This window comes from Amphiprion ocellaris, chromosome 18, assembly GCF_022539595.1.
Source record: "Amphiprion ocellaris isolate individual 3 ecotype Okinawa chromosome 18, ASM2253959v1, whole genome shotgun sequence".
NCBI classification, from domain to species: Eukaryota; Metazoa; Chordata; class Actinopteri; family Pomacentridae; genus Amphiprion; species Amphiprion ocellaris.
In genome coordinates this window covers 17,895,530-17,916,251 of record NC_072783.1, presented here as the reverse complement: position 1 = coordinate 17,916,251, position 20,722 = coordinate 17,895,530, and the positions used below count along the sequence as shown (strand labels likewise).

The 20,722-nt window shown below is 38.8% G+C and overlaps 2 protein-coding genes across 2 annotated transcripts in view; one reads left to right on the top strand and one right to left on the bottom strand.

The window, feature by feature from the left end:
• The window catches only part of lmf1 (lipase maturation factor 1), a 32,539-nt gene extending 18,179 nt beyond the window's left edge, over positions 1-14,360 (bottom strand). Inside the window, exons 1-4 of the mRNA XM_023274877.3 lie at positions 14,136-14,360; positions 12,913-13,222; positions 11,802-11,812; positions 6,829-6,977 (exon numbers count right to left, since the gene is read on the bottom strand). Of these exons, the coding sequence (XP_023130645.2) occupies positions 6,829-6,977; positions 11,802-11,812; positions 12,913-13,222; positions 14,136-14,346 (681 nt within the window). The 5' untranslated portion in view covers positions 14,347-14,360. The remainder of the gene's footprint in view (positions 1-6,828; positions 6,978-11,801; positions 11,813-12,912; positions 13,223-14,135) is intronic.
• A 1,420-nt stretch (positions 14,361-15,780) lies between these two features.
• Positions 15,781-18,795, top strand: sox8a (SRY-box transcription factor 8a). Its single transcript, XM_023274865.3, has 3 exons — positions 15,781-16,371; positions 17,158-17,411; positions 17,500-18,795. Exons 1-3 carry the CDS (start codon positions 15,962-15,964, stop codon positions 18,273-18,275), a joined length of 1,440 nt encoding a protein of 479 aa, XP_023130633.2. The 5' UTR covers positions 15,781-15,961; the 3' UTR covers positions 18,276-18,795.
• The last annotated feature ends 1,927 nt before the right edge of the window (positions 18,796-20,722 follow it).

Genomic DNA, 20,722 nt, shown 5'->3' with positions numbered 1-20,722 from the left:
CTTACTTTCAGGGAACCCCCGCTTTGTTGGGAACATTTGATAGTTAGAGTTACTTGTCAATGAAAAAAATTGATAAATTATAGTATGAAATAATAGTAATATTGGGAATTGTGTAGAAACCATCCATTCAATTACAGCCATGCTAGCAGCTCGGTAAGGTTGCACTTGGCACAGCAGGAAGTAAATATGACAACATGCTTATAATGTCACAATGATGCCATAATATTTATAGATTATTTTCGCTAACCTCACTCAAAATCACCAAAGTGAACCTTACTGTGGTGTTATAGGGAAAGTCAGAGGATTACCAAAGTCAGACTCACCCTCTAAGGATGGGAAGTGTCTTTGCAAAATTTCATGGTGACCATTTGATGAAATATTTCAGTCTGGACCAAAGTGGTGGACAAACATGGTCATGTTGCTGACATGACTAAGAATCACACTTTGCTGTAGAATTTCCATTGAATTACTAAACCGTGTAAATGGGGTTTGTCGTCACACCTCAGACAACTTGTCAGAAATCGTACAACCCCGATCAGTGGCTAACAACTTTTAAGTGTAATTCTTCTATATGATGAAGCTTGCACTGACACATTTGAACATTACAAAGTACAGAGGCGTGCTTGAAGACCAAATCTTAAAGAGCAAATCTAATTTGCTGGCTGTCTGAACATTTTATTAGCTTTTCTGAGCTCCAGTGTTTTTAGTAACAGCTCCCGGTCACAATAATGCATCATAATAAAATATACTGGGTGTCAGGGGCCGCAGCAGTATTTAACAAAAAGTAGAAATGCTTTTGAAGCTCGAGGGGTGTTTTTGTATATATTGAGCATATACTGTATACAAAGCTCATGGTAACTGTTCAGCATTCAGGATATTTCAGTGTAGATGAGGCAGGTGAGCAAATGTTCATAGTTAATAATAGTACCTCAGAGAGGATTTTTTTCCTTTATAAAATATTGTTCAAACTCAAACAGAAATAGGGAGAAATGTGTCCTCAGTTCTGGGCCTGTTTTTCACTAACTGAACTAAGCAAAGAGCGTGCTATCCAGGACACGAGACTGTCAATATTGACACACTGGCCCGTCATGTGGTTGCCATGGAATGTGGAATAAATCGCCCGCTAACCGCTCTAACCAGATTTAGAAAAACCAGGACATTTCATTCCGATTACGAGCCGGGCTGCCGGCTGCAGCTGCCGGCTGGTGAGGTGGTGCAGCCGAAGATGCTGCTGATAATCTAATTCAGTCATGAGATCCTGAAATGTCATCAATTACAACCTGATATGCAAACCTCTGACACAAACAGAAAAGTTTGTCTGTAGAGTCAAGAGCACCAGGGAAAACATACCTATATGAATTCAACAAGTTTATATGATGGATGCTGCTAAGATTAAACTAAAAATTCAACACAATTATGATGATGTCCTTAAATCAAGAAAGAAAGTTGTCATTTGTGGACAACGCCCAACAATTTTAAAAGACATACACTGACAAAATGGTGAATTCTCCATTCATTTCCTCACCAAAACAGGCTATGGACATTTTCAGTTAACATGTGACACCAATAGTGCAGGGTGAGAACTATGTAAACATGCTAAATAAAGGGACGTTGCCCCTTCTAGAACAACTGAGGGTCAGACCACAAGCCCTGTCTTCCCGGTACACCAAGACTTTGACAAAAATGCATATGACATGTGAAAAGCCACAGCATTGCAAGTGTGAGAAACTGGCGAGCAAAGGTTTATCCTGGAGTCCAACAATGAAAACAGGACTTGAAAAAGAAAACAAAAAGAACTGTGGTGAGGGCATCACAGCTGCAAATGGTCTTAGATTCGGTCCTTTGACATAGTGTGTTTTAATAGCAAAATTTTCATGAAAAAAGAATCATCATATTTATATATTATAACAAAGAAGTTCTTGATTTGGTGGCATATTAGGAATTTCATGAAATTTCAAAATCATGTGGGTGTTACTTTAACTTGTACCACCTATTTCAGCATTGTTGATAATCAAGCAAACAGAACAATGCATCCCACCACACTGCAAAAATGATTCGAGGAACATGACAAAGTTCCCAAGGAGTTGACCAGGCCTTCAAACTCCCCAGATCTAGATCCAATGAAGCATCTGTGAACAAGCCTCATGCACAAATGCCCTATTCTGCAGCCCACCAGACCTACAGGATCCACTGCCAATGTCCTGGTGCCAGACATAACAGGACACGACCAGATGTCCTGTGTCCATGGCCCAACAGGTCAGAGCTGTTTAGGTGGCACATGCAGAACCTACACAATATCAGGCAGATGGTTTCAAAGCTGCGGCTGATGCATATTTTCATATTTTTTCAGCATCCCTGAGCCACACACTGACTTACACTGAGCCATCAGAGGCTGCAGAGCCATTTACAAAAGAGGGCAACAGTCATTAAAATGATGAAGATCCCAGCAACATGAACACATGGCGGAAGCACCTATAAACAAGCACTGTAAAAGTTATATCTCCCTAACACAGTTATCAAATAGCATAGCCACATTTGACAGGGCTGTGATTTAATTTGAGGTCCACTAACCTCATGCTTATTAAATTGTAAGAAAAAGGAGAAAGTAAAGGGCTGTAAGGATGCATATCAATCAGCACTATAAAGTGATGCTTCTTCACTCTGCTTTTATGTGAACATGCCTAATATATTTACTATTTACTGTATTTAATGAGCCTGCAGAGTCTAAAATGTAATTGGCTACACTTTTTATAGTTTACCGCCTGATTACCCTCACAGCCAAATGCTGTAGTAAACAAGCTGCTGCAAGCATAAATTAAAAGGCATCCAAGCAGCTTAACATGTGCATGATATATTAAACATACCCAGCTATGCTAATGACGCCACTAATAATGGTAATTAATGCCATGATTAGCAATTTTTACTATGTCAACACTCTTGCTTAGCACAACATATGGTTGTGCAATAATTTTTGCAACCATATGTTGGAACTGATAGTGGATGGGCAACTTGCTGTGCCATTTCTGTGTGCACATTCGTGTTGGAGGTTCTCACTGTGCAAAATGAGCCAATTACTTACAACATGAGGTGCCCTAGAGATGGTTTCTATCAAGCTTAATAGGTTTTATTTAACAATAGTGAGCAAGATCACAAAAGCACATTGAATTTCTATTTAACATACTCTGAGGATTATTATTTTGAAGGCAAGGCATGTCTACAACTGCCACTATGTCAACTGTAACATGGAAGTTTACAGGTATTTTTAATGAATTACTGCAACAACTGGTAAAGAATAATAAGTGGAAAATGCAACATCAACTGATTCCACAATATCATTTCACAGTAAGCTCTTGTATTCAGATTCTTTAATTTTTAACGTATTAACATTAACAAAAAGTTGCTATAATGACAGTATTTATGATGATGTTGACACAGAAACAGTGACTTGTATGAAAATCTGGGACATTTCCTAGTCATTTTGCACTCTGAAACATAATGGGTGGGCTCATACGCCCCCGTCTCCTCCATTTGCAAGGACTTTTGAAGCCCTGCACTAAGCCGTGTCATCCACATAAGCCGAAACTCTATAGCAGTTAAAGAACAGTGGTGAACCACAGTGCTGTCAGACAGATAAATGGCTGTGACTGGGGTGGATCAAACACTGAGGGACTGTGGTAGAGGCTGTGCTGTATTTAACACTACTGACACGCTACACAAAGTGACTGGGATGGGAAGTTCTGCTCTAGTTTCAAACATCATGAGCTCTGCCTTTATGATCTCATGCAATCTGTAATGGATTAGTCACTGTGAGATATGTGTAAATGGAGGAATGTTAATCATGCAGTTATGATAAAAACAGAAAATATTCAATTGAGCCTCAAAGTTAGCCAGGCTGAAAGATTTTTTTCAACTTCTTTTGTTTATTCTTTAACATCTGGATTTGATTTCCTGACAAAGGAGCATGTGAATGCTATTTGGAATGTAACTTGATTCTAGAACTGCTATAAATAAATCTCATTATGAAAATCCCACATCAAGATTATCCAAAATCTAATCAGTTGATCGACAACTTAAACAAAGGCTGATCAGTTCACTAGATATCTTTTCGTATTTTAAACACATTCAAAACCTCCCCTTGTGACATAAATCCAAGTGCAATCTTGCATATATGATAAATGCAATGGATATTTAACAATTATGTGTCAAAATGGGTTTAATTTAAAAGAGAAAAACTATAGAAAAAGTAGAAAAGAGCCAAACTATCAAGATATATACTATATGCTGAAACATCTGGTAGCAATCGAACACCAATAAAAAAAACTTGAGTCTCGGTAATGGTGATAAAAATCCTCACTCTTAACATAAAATTGGATTTAAAGGCTCTTCCCATTATTTAAATAGTAATTACAGATAATAGGAGTTCTACTTCTGGACACATAAAGACTATATGCACTATGAGTTCTATGAGGCTGGATGTAGACATAGCAAAATTTTGGGCTAATGATGTGATAATGTGGCAGTCCTCTCATGTTGATGCTTAGCAGGTATCATCTACCAGCTATTGCTAATTGCTAATTAGCATTAAACTGCAGAGTTTCACTGTAGTGTCCTGAGTAGGGCCCGACTAACTTATTGGCCGGCCGATTAAATCGGCTGATTATAGCCCTTTTCAAAATAATCTTCATTGGCAAGAGTTTTGCCAATTAAACGCAGACATATTCTGAATTTCTCATAAAACAGTAAATGTTGTTTCATTTATAGATTGACTTTTTTTAAGGTTGCATAATTTCCCACAGGTTTAATGTTTTGTTACATGTTTTTGTACTTGAAAATTCCTCTCTGTTGTAAAGTTAAACAAATACTGAAGGACAAAGTATTGCAAAACAGTAAAATGTACTGCCTGTAATTCATGTCTTTGCTGCTATAAGCACTAAGGGACCAAAAAAGAAGTTATTTTATACATTATATATTTGTTAAATTAATCGGCCGACTAATCAGCTATCAGAATTTTTTTTCTGCCAAATATCGGAATCAGCATCGGCTTCAAAAAATCCTTATCGGTCAGGCCCGAGTCCTGAGGTAGAACAGGATTTCCAGAAGTGTTACAAGTTTTTGCAACCAAAATATTGCAAGAGTATTAGAAGAGCTGCATCACTGCACAAGGAGACTACTTTGGAAAGGATGGCAGCCACATTAGAATGGGATATTTATGGGCAGATTCTTGGAAAAACCGAAGTGAGTGGATCACCAAAATATTTAAATTTATTATTTATGGACTTGAAATATCTTCAAATGTGAAAGCATTTTGTTGTCAAGAATTTTTCTCTGGACCAGAAACATCAACTTCACAGTGACATTTCAGTAGATAGAAGTCAGAGGATCATCAATGTCAGCAGTATTTATTAACTAAGGAAATAAAGATATTTCAGTTTGAACCAAAACATGTAAGCTGAGTAGGGTCCCTCTCTGTTTCAGCCTTATTCATTGGTTTAATGGGAAGAATCCCGCTGAACTTGTGGCAACTGCAGTGACTGACAGTTAAAACAGCCGATGGTCTACAATTTACCATGGAAACTGTCTAACAACAAGACATGTTGCTTAGTCAAACATATATTTGGTTTGGCTTTAACCAAATGCTGGCACAGTTTCATACCAAAACTGTGTTGCCAAAGTAACATCTTAAATAAGGAGGACAAACACTGGAATAATCTGGGGAATTGTGTTGTTGAGAAATGGTTTCATATCTACACACTCGATTACTGGATACATCAGATGTGTTCATGTATAGATTTTAATGTGTTTAAAAACTTAAATGACTGCTTCATGGGGGTATTCGCAGAAAGATGGAATTGTTTTGAAATTACTCTGCCCAAACCAAAATTTATATTATTGCAGGTTTTTTGTTTTCTTTCTGTCAAAGTAGGTGGATTATTTTGTTTAGATGGGCCTCAAGCTGGGCTGCACAGGTACCCGGTGGTTAGCACTGTCGTCTCACAGCTCAAACGTCCCGGTTTGCATCCTGGCCTGGGCCTGAGATCTTTCTGTGTGGAGTTTGCATGTTCTCCCTGTGCTTGCGTGGGTTTTCTCCGGGTACTCCAGCTTCCTCCCATAGTCCAAAAACATGCTGAGGATAATTGGTGATACTACATTGTCCGCAGGAGTTAATGTGAGTGTGCTTGTTTTTCTCTGTGTGTAGCCCTGTGATAGACTGGTGACTGGAGATGTCCGATATTGGCTTTTTTAATTCCAAACCACAGACATATTGTTAGTCAGGCACAGTAAGCTTGTTACGGCAGCCACATTTGCAGGGCTTAAAGTGAAAAATAATCCTAAACCAGAACTTTTTTGCTTTTGGGTGGGCCTCATTCCATTGGTAGACGAACTTGACTGGCAATGTAGTCCTATCTTTTTTTTTTTTTTTTTTTTTGAGCCCAACGCCGGCCCAGCACACCGGAAATCCAGCATGGTTGTTTACACACTTCAGGAAGCAGTTTGATATGACGTGATCATTTGCGCGTCGGTAAATGCTGGTGAAATCCAGGCATTATTTTATCGGTTTTCATGATAGGCAAAAAAAACAATAACGATATTGCCCGATAATGTATTTTTATGCCAATATCGGGCCGATAATATTGGTGGGCCGATATTATCGGACATCCCTAGTGGTGACCTGTCCAGGGTGTCCCCTGCCTTCACCCTAGGTCAGCTGGGATAGACTCAGCCCATGCAACCCTAATGAGGATTAAGAGGATAAATGGATAATGGTCCACAATCTCTCTGCAGAGTTGCAGAGATCTCTTTAGTGTATTTGTAAAGTGCTGTACTTACAGCTCCCAGCATGATGCGAACAATGAGCCACCTGAAGGTCCAGATGCAGATGAGGGAGGGGGGACAGCGGCGGGGGACCTGAGATAAAGTCCACACCGGACACAAGAAAATAGCCAGAAAGCCCGTCTCCAACAGCTGGCTCTCCCAACCTGCAAAAATAATCAGAATATCATTTATTAAGTATTTTTCTTAACTAACATGCAGTGTGCTGCAGTACAAGAATGCAAAACAATGCTTAATGATGCGGGGGCATTACATTTCATCAACAAAATGCACTTGCACAGGCATGAAATGACATGTTACCTTAGTTGTGACCTTAGTTAGTCACAGTTGTAATAAACAGAGTAGAAGACATGGCTATCTTAATATATATTATGCATGTGATTTTAGAGAGTTACTCTGAGTTACTATAAAAACTAGTTCAAAAAAAAATATGCTAACAATGACAAGGTTAACATAGCAGGTATAATGTTTAAGTTCTCACTACAATAGCATGCTAGCATTTGCTCATTAGCATTAGATGGTTGGGACTTTCCTTTGAACATGGTGCTGAACAAATGCTGTAATGACCAGTTTAAATTTTACAGTCTATAATAAACACAACAGATGGTTTTACGTTGTACATCTTGTAGGATTCTCCAAATTCACCATCAGTCTAATCTATTACATTACAGGTACAAATTTCTTTAAACTTGTCTTCTAGAAAAAGTGACAGCTCTTTCAGATGCGGTTAAAAAAAAAGTCAAGGGTCCATTATAGTTGAATTATTCATACTTTGGGGGTTTGTCTGTGCGAACCAAATTTAATGGCAATCCTTTCAATACTTGTCAAGACATTTCACTTAAAACCACATTTGTGAACCCTGTGGTGATGCTAGAAAGAAACCAGAAATGGCTCTACCAAATGTTGTGCCATCAAAGACAGTAAGATTCATCCTCTGGGAACCATGGACAAACGGTAATGGCAGTTCATTTAATATTCGTTGAGATTTTTCAGTCTGGACTGAAATTGTGGATATCTTTGCAAACCCTAGAGCCATGCCGTTACTACGGTTAAGTCAATTATATTCAAGTTTACCTTACTAAATGCTATGTTGTTGCTTTGAATGTTTTAAAGAGTGGTTTCAGCGACAGAGCAATATCTACCACTAATGCCCCTAACAGCACAAACCCCTGGCCTCTGGTTTTCAGTCTAGACTTGGGAACAACCAGAGGAGCATTGTCTGCAGACTTCAAGCTGCACCGTCAGCCAGAGTGTGATAATCGGTCCACAATAAAAGAAGGACTCCAGGAGAAAGACAGTGAGAGTGAGAGAAGAAGAAAAATTTTTTTTTTTTTTTTTTTAAAGGGTAATAGAAGCCACAGCTTCCAACCACAGACATGGGCCTGGCGTCTCTGACTACAAAGTGTCCTTAACCAATCACAGAGCTGCTACTGACCTCGCCACTTATCTGGGTCAGAGACCTACATACAACCCCCTGTTTATGCTTTCTTGCTTCTTTCCCATCTCTACCACAGCATTCATGACAGTTTACTGGGTTCAATAACTTAAAAAGAAACAGAAAGCACAGTACGGTAATATGCTATGATTGTGTTTCAACCCAATAAAATAGAAATGGAATTTTATGTAGTAATTAAATATAGAAATAATCAGTTAAAACAACTCCACAAATGAGATGTTTTTTAATGTTTGATCACTTTCTAGTTTAAGTAATCAGTTAAGGGTGGGTTGAAATTTTGCAGGTTTTATTTAACGTTATTTTTTCCAGTGTTTTTCAAACCGTTACATTATATGATAAAGGAAACAGTCACATTATGTTTCTAGGATGGACATGTGAGCACTGACAAAAACCAAAAAAACAACTTTGAGCATCAATATCATGGGATATATCCTAGTTTCAATAGCAAAACTGCACCAATCTAGTGTCTGTGACATAGAAACAAGCACTGGTCCACTAAATGTGTTTTCTGTTTTCTATTAATTAATTGGAGAAAACTTTAAAAGTGCCTTTTTAGCAAACTTTTAAGAATCACATCACTGTGTGGGATAGGGTGTTGGTCAAAACAAGTTATAGTATATGAAAGGTCTCATTCTTATTCACATTTTGACACCATTCTTACCTTCTAGCCGTGATTCCTATTGTGTCAAACAATTTGCTAATATAGTCATTTTAAAAAACATGAATCTAGCTTATTACTGTGAAATCACATTAATCAAACTTGTTTGGAGCATTCAGCGCATTCTTGAGAGTCTTTCAAAGTTTAGTCTGGCAGTGTTCAGTTCCTGGTCTGTCAGTTTCCATTCTCAGATTCTGAACAACTGTTTTGTCGTGATGATTGTTGAATGTTCACTCTTCAACTTATATTACCAGACTGACCTTATGGTACCAGCTAAGCCTCATATGCTCATGACGACCAGTTTAAAACATGATTGTCATGGCATCATGGTTATTAAGACTGAGCATATTGCTTGCGACAACAAGCAAAACACATTTTTGTACATGTTGTATACATGTATATTGCTTGCTCCATCACCATAGTTTTGATTCCCTAAGGCAATAGATTCTCAAATTTGACATTTTGCAAATGTAATTGTAATATTTGAGCATTATAGAAAATGGTTTTAGATACAGAAGGAGCCATAGCCATAAGATGATCCTGGTATCAAAATGTAGTTACAAATAGGTCTTTTCATATGCAAGAACTTGTTCTGATCAGTCATCTGACCCTTAAAAGTTGCCCCTTTTTAAAGTTTTCTCAATTGATCTATCTTTAAACAGATAACACGTCTACATCCATAAACATTAAACTAGTGCAGTTTTTCTGTTGAAACTTTGATATACACTACCGGTCAAAAGTTTTACAATGCCCCCATTTTTCTAGTTTCCTTATTGAAATTCAAGTAGTTCAAGTCCAATGAATAGCTTGAAATGGTAAAAAAAAAAAGGTAAGGTTACCCAAAAGTGATAAATAATGCACATTTCAGATTTATACCAAAAAAAAGCCTTTTTTTGGGAACAAGAAATGGGTTAACAATTTAAAGCTGTTCTGAAGCAATGGAGGTTGATCAAGCCTTGAAAGTTGGTGCTACCAAATCCTACAGGTGTCCCAACTTTTCTTGATTACTGACAACCCCTCTGTCTGCGTAAAAGTAGTGTTGGAACACACAATACTCTCCAAAGCATTATTTGAACAGTATTGCACTGCAGAAAGGGGTGTGTTGCTATAAAAATTGTGAGGAAAAGACAATTAACAATAGAAGAGAGACAGACCATCATAACACTTAAAAATGTAGGTCTTTCCTACAGAGAAATTGCAAAGAAAATCAAGGTGTCAGTACAGTTTTCTTCACCATCAAAAGTCACTCAGAAACTGGAGGAAACTCTGACAGGAAGAGGTCTGGAAGACCCAAAACCACAACAGAATCAGAAGACAAGTTGCTGAGAGTCAAAAACTTGGTGATAGGCGGCTCACAGGACAACAGCTTCAAGCACAGCTTAATAGTGGTCGTAGTAAACAAGTCTCAATTTCAACTGTGAAGAGAAGACTTGGAGTTGCAGGTTTGACAAGTTGAGTTGCAGCAAGAAAGCCATTACTAAGCTGTCAGAATAACAAAAAGAGGTTTGCCTGGGCCATGTAACACCACCAATGGACTACTGAAGACTGGAAAAAGGTATTATGGACTGATGAATATAAAGTTTAAATCTTTGGTTCATCACGCAGGATTTCCATATGCCGTCAAATAGGCCAAAGGATGGTTCTTCAGTGTGTGACATCAACTGTCAAACATGGAGGAGGAAGTGTGATTGTCTGGGGCTGCTTTGCTGGATCCAGGGTCGGTGACTTGTACAGAGTGAGAGGTACTCTGAACCAAAACAGCTACCATAGCATTCTGCAGTGACATGCAGTACCCTCTGGTATGTTCCTAGTTGGTCAGGGGTTCATCCTACAGCAAGACACCTTGGCAAGAAAGAACAAGATGGGAAGCTTGAAAACATGAAGTGGCAGCACAGTCTCCAGACTTAAACCCCGTAGAGCTGGTATGGGATGAACTGGACAGAAGACTGAAAGCAAAGCAACCTACAAGTGCCACACATTTATGGGAACTTCTGTAACAGAGTTGAGAAGAACTTTCTAAAGAATATTTGATTTCCATTGTGGAAAGAATGCCAAGAGTGTGTTCAGCTGTTACATCTGCCAAAGGTGGCTACTTTGATGAGCCAAAAGTTTCAAATACATTTTGGTTTCTAAATTGATTTCTTTTTTTAAACTTCATTTGTTTATTTGTTCTATGCTTTCATTTCAGAGTACAATGAGACATTAAGATGCATAATTTCCAATAAAAAAATGAAAAAAAATTGGGGTGTTCAAAAACTTTTGACCGGTAGAATATCTCGTGATATTGATGCTCAAATATATGTTATAGAAAAAAATCATCCTGAAGAAAAACAAGATTTGGGCTTTTAGATTACGACATTTGGAATAGAAAATAGTTTTTGGTTGCAGTTTTAACAAAACTCAGGACTAAGAATACATTGTGTCTATCTCATTTAGAGATGAAGTTATGAGGACTTAAAAATTACTTGAAAAAAAAAACTATGAAGGTAATGTGTTGTATGGTTTCATTATAAAGGCCAAATATTCTGTGCATAAAAAATCTGCTGATTATGAGCAGGTGAGGTAGGAACTTTTTACATATTTGGTAGATTTTATGTGAAATCAGCCACTGGATATTAAAAATAGGTCAAAATCTTCTTTTAAACATCAGTCATCATGAGTTTCTAAATGTATGAATGAGGTGTTACTGTAAATACAAGCTTGGTTTGAAGAATGTCACCAAGTCAGTTTTACTGTTTAAGATATTATGAATGATATCAAAACCTGCCTCACATTAAGGATTTCCCTCAAATCCACTTCTTCATTTGGAGGAGAAAGAAAGGAAGCCCTGGAGGAACCAGTCTGAAGTTAACTTACCAAAGGAATACCTAGAAAGACAAAAAAAGGAAAACAAAAAGCAAAATAAGAATTTTGACTCACTCGTCAACATTACTAAATATCTATAATGAAGTAAATTTTACAACCCTTTCTTTAGTTAAAGCTGTAATATTTCTTTTTTTGGTCAATTGGGAGCAGTAAAACAAACTGAAACATTTTTAATTTTTTTTCACCAAAAGTCAAAAATGCAAAAATATAAATTTTTTAGCACCATTAACAAGAACAAGCAGGAAATTTTCTTATTGGAGAATCTGAGACAACAGAATGTTTGACATTCTTTTTTTATTTTTTGCGAAATAAATCCCTGAGATGCTAGAATCTAAATCTGAAGAATTCTTGTTGCAGTAAACTGCAATAATTAATTGTTAGCAGGAGCTTAAAATGCATAGTTAGAGACTACGAGTGGGACTCAGAGTGTCTGTGTGTGTATGTTATCAATATTATTTCATTTCATTTCATTAATGTGTCACTTCAGTCTCTCTGATTTGCTTTCCCCCATCCACACTGTCCATCAGTGTCCCCCTGTGAGTTTCTTCTTCTTCACTGCAGGACAGTTAACTTTTGTTCACTTTACCCTGATTCATTTGATAAGCACCACCCCAAGTAGTCTTAAATGTGGCTCTATGTTTATAAAAACCTCAATATTTTGGCATTAATGATGTATGGCAAAAGAAAGTGATATATGTTTTTGTAACGATATTGTGGATTTGTCAGAGCCAATTTTCTGAAAACAGTTGCTTGCTGCAGCAGAAAATTATGTTAAATTAACAATATTGTAGGGAGGGAAACTGAAACAATGATTCAAATTTGACTAAAGTGTTCTAAATAACTACAGGACACTGAAGAGTCCAAGGTGATAATTCTCTGTGAATTTGTCACAACAAGCAACTCTGTATGCTAATGCATATGTTAATGTACAAAGTACTGATTAAAGAACATTTAAAAAACCATCATTGACAATAATCTACTGATTTACAACAAAACATTAAAAACTAGTATACAGGTCAAATATTTCATTATAAATATATGAACAATTTAGAAACTAATGCCAGTTAAGTGACCCATATGCATGTGTTTATCCCACACTCACCACAGCTGTCCCACGTTGACCAGGGAGTGGTAAAGCACCCACAGTGTGACCATGATAATCATGTTGGCCATTCCTGTCACCAGAACAAATCCTGACAGTGCCATCCCCACCAGGGCAATCCCATCCAGGTTGGCATCCATGTCGCTCCAATCCATGAACCAGAGGAGGGATGGGGTGTATGCTAAGGCAGCCATGCCTATCTTTCCTCCCACATAACGTTTGACACTGTTCAGGTAGTTCTTACAGGGCATCAGGCCATGTTCACCTATCAGCTGCTTGTTCTGGTTGTAAGCAACGCTGAACGCCACAACTATAGAGAAAGCGAGGAAACAGAAGGGCATGAAGACACACAAATATGTTGAAAATTCTGCATTATACTTTAAAAGCACTATGAGGGTGGATATTGCATATTTTCTGCTGTGTTTGTAAGGGTAGCAAGAAATTAAACAAAGTAAGAGGTGTGTTCACGTTGTCTGCACTAAGGGCTTTTTTGCAGGTAACATTGTCCGACTGGCTTCTGAGCGCACACTGTAAAAATAAACTGCTGCTGAATGAATGAGACAGATGTGTTCAGGTGTCAGAGCAGCTACAGTAAATCTCATTATGCTTCCTTGTAACAAAACATAAATTGCTCCATCCAGGTAAAAGAGGGGAGGAACAGCTGCCCTATTATGTCCACAAAATCTGTCTATATAACGGCGTCTTCCCAAGGAACTCCAAGCGGACTAAAAAGTAATCCGTAAATAACAACTTTGCATCCATGGTGTTCGCAGCATAATCAAGGCTTTATATGAGTAGTTCAGGTAGCCGATGTTGAGTGTTGGCAAAACATGACTAGAAGGCAGAAAGCCAATTTGATGAATCAGCTCCAATACTGATAGTGGTTGTAAACAAAAAGTTGTAACTAAACACCTGTGAGAAAAATACAAGGAACACAAAATGGATGTAGGTGCATATATTCAGTTCCTTAACTGTGCCATACTCATGTACTGTGCTACAAAAATACGTAGGGCCCACATACACTTAATTAATAAAAGTGTCACTGTTATGGGTGCATTTTTAACATATTAGGTCAGGTGTTACCCTGGCATTAGGAAAAGTGGTGATTTCAACACTACCCTAGTGACAAGTTTGCTCATTTGACGACATTTAAGTGCTGCAGGTCGTCTTAAAGGAGAACGTGAACTACAGCCATCCATTTAGCCGAATGTAAACACACTCACAGTAAATAAAGGCGACGGAGCGCAGCAGCACGATGCGAGTGAGCCAGTAAGTTCCTGGTTGTAACGACAGAAGTTGCTTCTGTTTCTCTGAGTCTCTGCTGGTGTCCGCTTCATCTTCTTTACCGGTCAGGACCGAGTCTGTCTCTGTCCTCCTGCTGCCTACACGTCTTCTCCTCACAGAGCTGTCTGGAGCCTCACCGCTGGTCGCCATGTTTCCGGATGTCACGGTCATGTGACTAAACAGATGCGGAAGTGAAGCGTTGCTATTATTATTATTATTATTATTATTATTATTATTATTATTATTATTATTATTATTATTATTATTATTATTATTATTATTATTATTATTATTATTATTAATAATAATAATAATAAAAATAATAATAATAATAATAATACAAATTCCATTTTTAATATGCTTTTAAAATACTAAAGCCTTAAGGATAATGTTGATATCGTAACATCACATATTTATTTATTTTTGGTTGAGTTAAATCTAGTGAAAAGTCATTCATTGATATTTTTTCTGTACAAAAGAAGTAAAATGTTACTCTTCTTTAGAAAATAGTAATATAAAAATGTTAAAATCAATGTTTAATATCTGTAATGAATGACTTCATGTGTTTGTGTTTTATGATTTTACAAAGAGCACTTGAAGGCAACATTCGACATCGCTAATCATTCCCAAAAATTCCCAAAATTTTGCTTTTAATCAGATACTAAAAGTTATTGTTACTAATTTAATTCTTCTTTCACATGACTGTATACACATGATTGTGTGTGTTTTTTTCTGTTAGATGGTAAAGGATTTTGTAACACTGGTTTTAAGTAGTAGTAGTAGTGGTGGTAGTGGTGGTGGTAGTAGTGTAGTATTTCTGCCTAGCTGTATTCTGAAGTACGAAAAGAAATGAAGTGTTTACCCAGAATTTAAATAAAAACTAATAGCAGAAGAATAGCTGAAGAATAACTACAATTAAAAAAATAAATAGGTTGAAAATGTTGCAATGTTAAAATGCCAATGCACATGGTTTCACATTAAATAGAACTGTACATGAAATAGCAGAAATGTCTTCACATATTTTGTCTCACTTGAGGTGTCTCAATAATAATAGCGACAATAACAGCAACAAAAAAGAAATACTTGTATAGTGATGAGGTGGATGTTCAGACGTAATCGATCCTCAGTAAAACACAATAGAGAATGCAGAATGGACCTTTAACTTGTCAAACATTATTGAACATTATTAATTATTGGAGTGCATTGGAGAGTTATTTGAAGTAGTTGTTTAAACTGGAGGACATCTTTTGTAAGTCAAATGTCACAGCAGCTGTGGTGTCAGATAAATGTAATAGAGTAAAAAGTCCCCTGTCTCTGAAATGTAGTGAAACAGGTAAAGCCAATAAAGTACCAATGATCAAATAAAGTAGCTTCTTTCATCTCTGCCTTAGAACTGCTTAGTGGACTACTGTCCAAGCCCTCACTGCAATTTGTTTAAAATCTTAATTTAATATTGACTGTTTACAGTTCTCTACCTCCTTCTGCTGCGTTATGCCAAACCAGGAGGAACTCAAACTTTGCAAAAGCCAATCGGACAAGAGGGGAGGAGAGATGCAGAGCTAAAGAGTTGAAATATTACTGTGGCTCGTCAAAGTTTGTCTGGCTGTGGAGGAAGATGTGAAAAGGAATGGCAAGTTCAACACAAGACATCTGGGATCTTACTTCTTTTCTTGGGGATACAGTCTTTCTACAGCGCTGTGCGCCTTTACGCACTTGGAGAGCTCAGCTGGAATTTAGGCGACAGTAGACCGTTCTAGCAGCAAACATGACCGAGGAGAGCAAGACACTGACTGAGCACCTATGCAGTCCAGCGGGCAGCGAGGGCTCCATGTCCCAGCATGGGTCGGATTCAGAGTGTCCGACCTCTCCAGCAGGGTCAGAAGCGCAGGAGGCAGCGCACCCGTCGGGTATTACGCACAAAACGAAGAGCTGCCCGGAGGACGAGCGGTTCCCCGCCTGTATCCGGGATGCGGTGTGTCAGGTGCTGAAAGGTTACGACTGGTCTCTGGTGCCGATGCCCAGCCAGGGGGAGAGAGGACTGAAGAGCAAACCTCATGTGAAACGGCCGATGAACGCGTTCATGGTTTGGGCGCAGGCAGCGCGGAGGAAGCTGGCGGACCAGTATCCTCATCTGCACAACGCTGAGCTCAGTAAGACGCTGGGAAAACTGTGGCGGTGAGTACTGAAGCTAACAGAGCTTCTTGTTCAACTAACGAACACCTAATATTGTATGCAACTACAGTACCCTATATATCCGCACAGTGGCCGTTTCAAAGTCCAAATCCTGTTTTATCACTTTCATTTCAAAACAAGAATCTTATTTTATTACCTTTCACAAAACTCTCATCATGCCACAATAAAACTTGTTTAAACTATATTTTCACTGAATTTGTTATTATTTTTGCATAAATTCTACTAAATATGCTGGTAGGAAGATATTTTTATGGTTACGAGAGGCCACACTGAGGAGACTTCTAAATGTGGTTTTCTCTGTGCAGTTCAAAAACTGTTCAAATAAAAGACCAAATTAAAGATAGACAACTCTTGTATTATTTGCAAACTAAAGGTGCCGATTGCCAATAATCAAAAACTGCAATTTCTTATGCAAATATACTGAAGTAAAAGTAGAAATATTTGAAATAAAAAGTATACCACATGTAAAAGTCTTGCAGTAAAGTAGTAGAACACAAGGTTTCTGTATTGTAATAGAAGAGTGAAGCTAAGTAAAACAGAAATACAAGTACAACTACCTGGAATTTGTACTTAATATTGTAGAGTATATGGTGCTGCACAAATGCCACCGAGTACATTAGTGAGAATTCTAATGCTAAAGCCAAGTTTTATTTCAGTGCGAAACACAAATCAACATGCGACACAATTTGAAATGAACAAATGCTTTTTTTCCCCAGCAGTCTTGAAAGGACCTTCAGTTATCCTCTAACTCTTTCCTCTCGTCCTCAGACTTCTCTCTGAAACAGAAAAGCGTCCTTTCATTGAGGAGGCTGAGAGGCTGAGGCTGCAGCACAAGAAAGACTATCCAGACTACAAGTACCAGCCTCGGAGACGCAAGAACACCAAACCGGGTCAAGGGGACTGCAGAGCCGGACTGGTCCAGCAGCAGCAACAGCAGCAGGGCTTGTATAAAATGGAACCAGGACTGGCCAGGCTGGCTGGTACAGGGGACGTGCACCACCATTATCATCCAGACAGGACAGGTGATAAGACTGTAACGATCTGTAATCCACCTTGTTAATGCTTCAGTGTGGATAAGCTGATGGGTGTTTCCTTTTTTTTGGTTTCCAGGTCAGTCTCATGGACCTCCAACACCTCCTACCACACCTAAAACCGACCTGCACGTGGGGACCAAGCATGAGGGCCGCCGTCCTGTGGACATCAGCTCAGCTACTCCACTCAGCCGTCAGAACATCGACTTTAGTAACGTAGACATCTCAGAGCTCAGCACTGATGTCATCGGCACCATCGACGGCTTCGACGTCCACGAATTCGATCAGTACCTGCCTCCAAACAGCCACAGCACCACTGTCCTAACCCCACCGGACAACAGCAGTCCCTCTGGATCCTTCATCCCACCCAGCATCCACTGTCACTCTCACAGCGTCCCCAACTGGACACCCAAAACATCTGGTGGGACTCCAACTGGAATGCCGCCATCCTCCAGTCGAGACACCCACCACGGGCTGCACGAGGAAGGCAGCCAGAAGCCTCAGATTAAGACTGAGCAGATGAGCCCAGGTCACTACAGCTCCTCCTCCTCCTCCACTCCTCCCCCACCACCACATCCACCTGAGTACACCACCCTGAACTCAGGAGCCTGCCCTCCCTCCACCTCCTCCTCTTCGTCCTCTACCAATCCATCAGACTACACTGACCTTCAGAGCTCCAGCTTCTACAGCGCTTTCTCTGGTTACTCTGCCAGTCTGTATCAATACCCGTACTTCCACTCCTCCCGCAGGCCTTACGCCACGCCACTTATCAACAGCCTGGCCTTGGCACCACCTCCGCATAGTCCTCCCTCTGGCTGGGAGCAGCCTATCTACACCACACTCACCAGGCCTTGAAGAGGACAACAACGTGGCCATATATACTGACAGTGGCTGGTGGTGTTTTTTGTCCACAACTCATATTGTGTGTCAATATGTTGAAACATTTGTTTATTATTGTGCAAAAAGATTAGCAAGGATTCAGTGTGTTTTCCTGAACTGGACTCTTTTCGGAGTGAAACGCCTGCAGCATGACATTTACACCTAGGCTGGACAATAAAATGTTCCATTGAAACTCCACATTAATGAAATTTGGGTGTGAAAGTAGCACCTATTTAATAGACAGAGTTTTATGTGTTGTAGCAGTTTTTCCACAATAAAGGTGGCTGAGTAAAATAGTTTCCTAATTTTCATACATTTTGATTACCACCTAAGCTGTTACTTTCTTTTTCTTTGGTAGGACAGAATTATGTGAAGGTTCCACTTGTTTCTATAAAGATTGTCATTCTTCAGCCAATAAGGAAGTCCTTTATATGAGGTATGAAGAGACTATGTTTTCTACCTTAAAGAAAGCTTCCAATGAAAATCATGTTTTGCATCTTGTCCATATGGTGTTTTTTATATAGTAGAAGAAACATCATGAGTGAAATGAGAAGTCAACACTATGACTGAGGATTTCCACCTTGAAACTGCAGTGTACCAATGACAGTGTCCCAACTTCCAGGGCTTCATATATAACACATCTAACAAACCAGTCCTGTCAATGTGCAGCATGAGGTTTTCTGTATCATTATTCTTCCTCAGAATCAGCTTCCAGTTTTGAACATATATGACTGATTAACTCCCTCATCTGAACTTGCAACTGAGTAGCTAAGAGTAGTTTTAGGCTACATCCACATTGATACATTTAACCTTTACAATGCATAATCTCTGCTACGTTTCCGTCTAGCATCCACCCTACTCAGGAGGTCAGGACCCATAAAATAGAGACTTTTGAACACAGGCAACTATGCTCTGTTGTATTAGCTTTAACCGTCACAATATTCATTCCTTCAGTTGTCATGCTCCTATCACACGGCTGTTTTGTGGTAGATTAAAAAGGCATTAGCTCTGACTACCAGTGATTAATTCAGCACAGATACTGACAACAGGTGTTGTCTATGCTAGCAGCTGTTAGGCAGTTAAGGAAATTTCTGGTCATGCTTTTTGTCATTGCTGCTCTTTTTTTCTTTTTCTACAGCTAAGCAACCAAGGCCCTGCTCTATGTTCAGCACCCACATGGTTTTTGTAGACTGTAAAAACTCTGTGACAAATAATGAAAATTTGGCAGCAAGTGCACCAGAAAAACAAGTTAAAATGGTGGAATAGTGTAACACTCACAGATTATTAAAGTAGTCAAAATGAAGAAAAATACATGTAAAATCAAAAGAGTTTTTAAACAGATTTCAATATAGTAAAAATAGTGTCATTTTACAATCACACATTGTTAAAAAAAAGGCATTATGTACAATTTTGAACTGCACAGTTAACATATATTAATACTTTAAATGATTATTTACAATTTTTCAATTCTTAACATACACTTTTTTACACAATGTAATATTTTTTTCTCTTAAATAATGGCAAAAATCTTAAAATAATATGTTTTTGTTGATTTAAATAGAATAAAAATATTATTGTTATTTTTTATTAAATTTAACAAAACAGGGGAAATCCATAAAATAGGATGGATGGATGGATCTAAATATGTCACTTTGATACACAGATATGAGTTTGCAGAGGTTAAATAAACCGGAGAGGGACTCGACACTGAAAGATTTATTTCTTCCTGTAGCTGTACAGCTTCACTGTACACAAAAATGCATACTTCAACTTTGACAATTGAATGCTATTTTTGAATTCATCCTTGAAAATGGCGCTTAACATTTGAGTTGAAGTGGTGTACCTGCCAGCGGGAGGCATGACATCAGAAGTAGTTTAGAAGCCAGTCATGGTTCTTCACTGCTGTTTCATTTCCAGGTTGGTTCCAGTCTGACAGCTGCTCCTGCTGGGTTTCCTGTCAGGAGATTAGTTAATTTCACACTCCCAGCTCCGGCTGTCCCATCCATCGGCTGCAGGGCCTGATGGACAGGACAGCTGGACAGCAGATTCCAGTGGCACTAAAGAAATGCTCCATTGACCCACAAAACACAGAAACACTTGGAGGTGCTGACATAAATGTGGTCTGGGTATCTAGATGATCTACACTCATATTATGCCTGTCCTTACTATATCCAGGTCAAACTCGTGTGTGGTGAAGCAGCAGCTCTTCCTCTAATAAACATTTGCTACATGTTCCAGCACCTCACTGACCATATTATCTCCAGGACAAACACAGTGGCTGCTGAGTCGAGGTCCCACCCATTTTTAAACGCTTCCTGTGTGGGTCCGTCCCGGCTGCTGCAGCTCAGTGGCTCACTGTCTCAGCAGTTTACCATGACAACTCGGTTGCCAACGACAACAAGGCGCCCAGACAGAAGCAACAT

Excerpts from the sequence above, each read along its gene's own strand:
- sox8a (XM_023274865.3), top strand. The coding sequence starts at position 15,962 with ATGACCGAGGAGAGCAAGACACTGACTGAGCACCTATGCAGTCCAGCG. Across the intron at positions 16,372-17,157 it reads ACGCTGGGAAAACTGTGGCG|ACTTCTCTCTGAAACAGAAA; the intron begins GTGAGTACTGAA and ends TCTCGTCCTCAG. Across the intron at positions 17,412-17,499 it reads TTATCATCCAGACAGGACAG|GTCAGTCTCATGGACCTCCA; the intron begins GTGATAAGACTG and ends TTTGGTTTCCAG.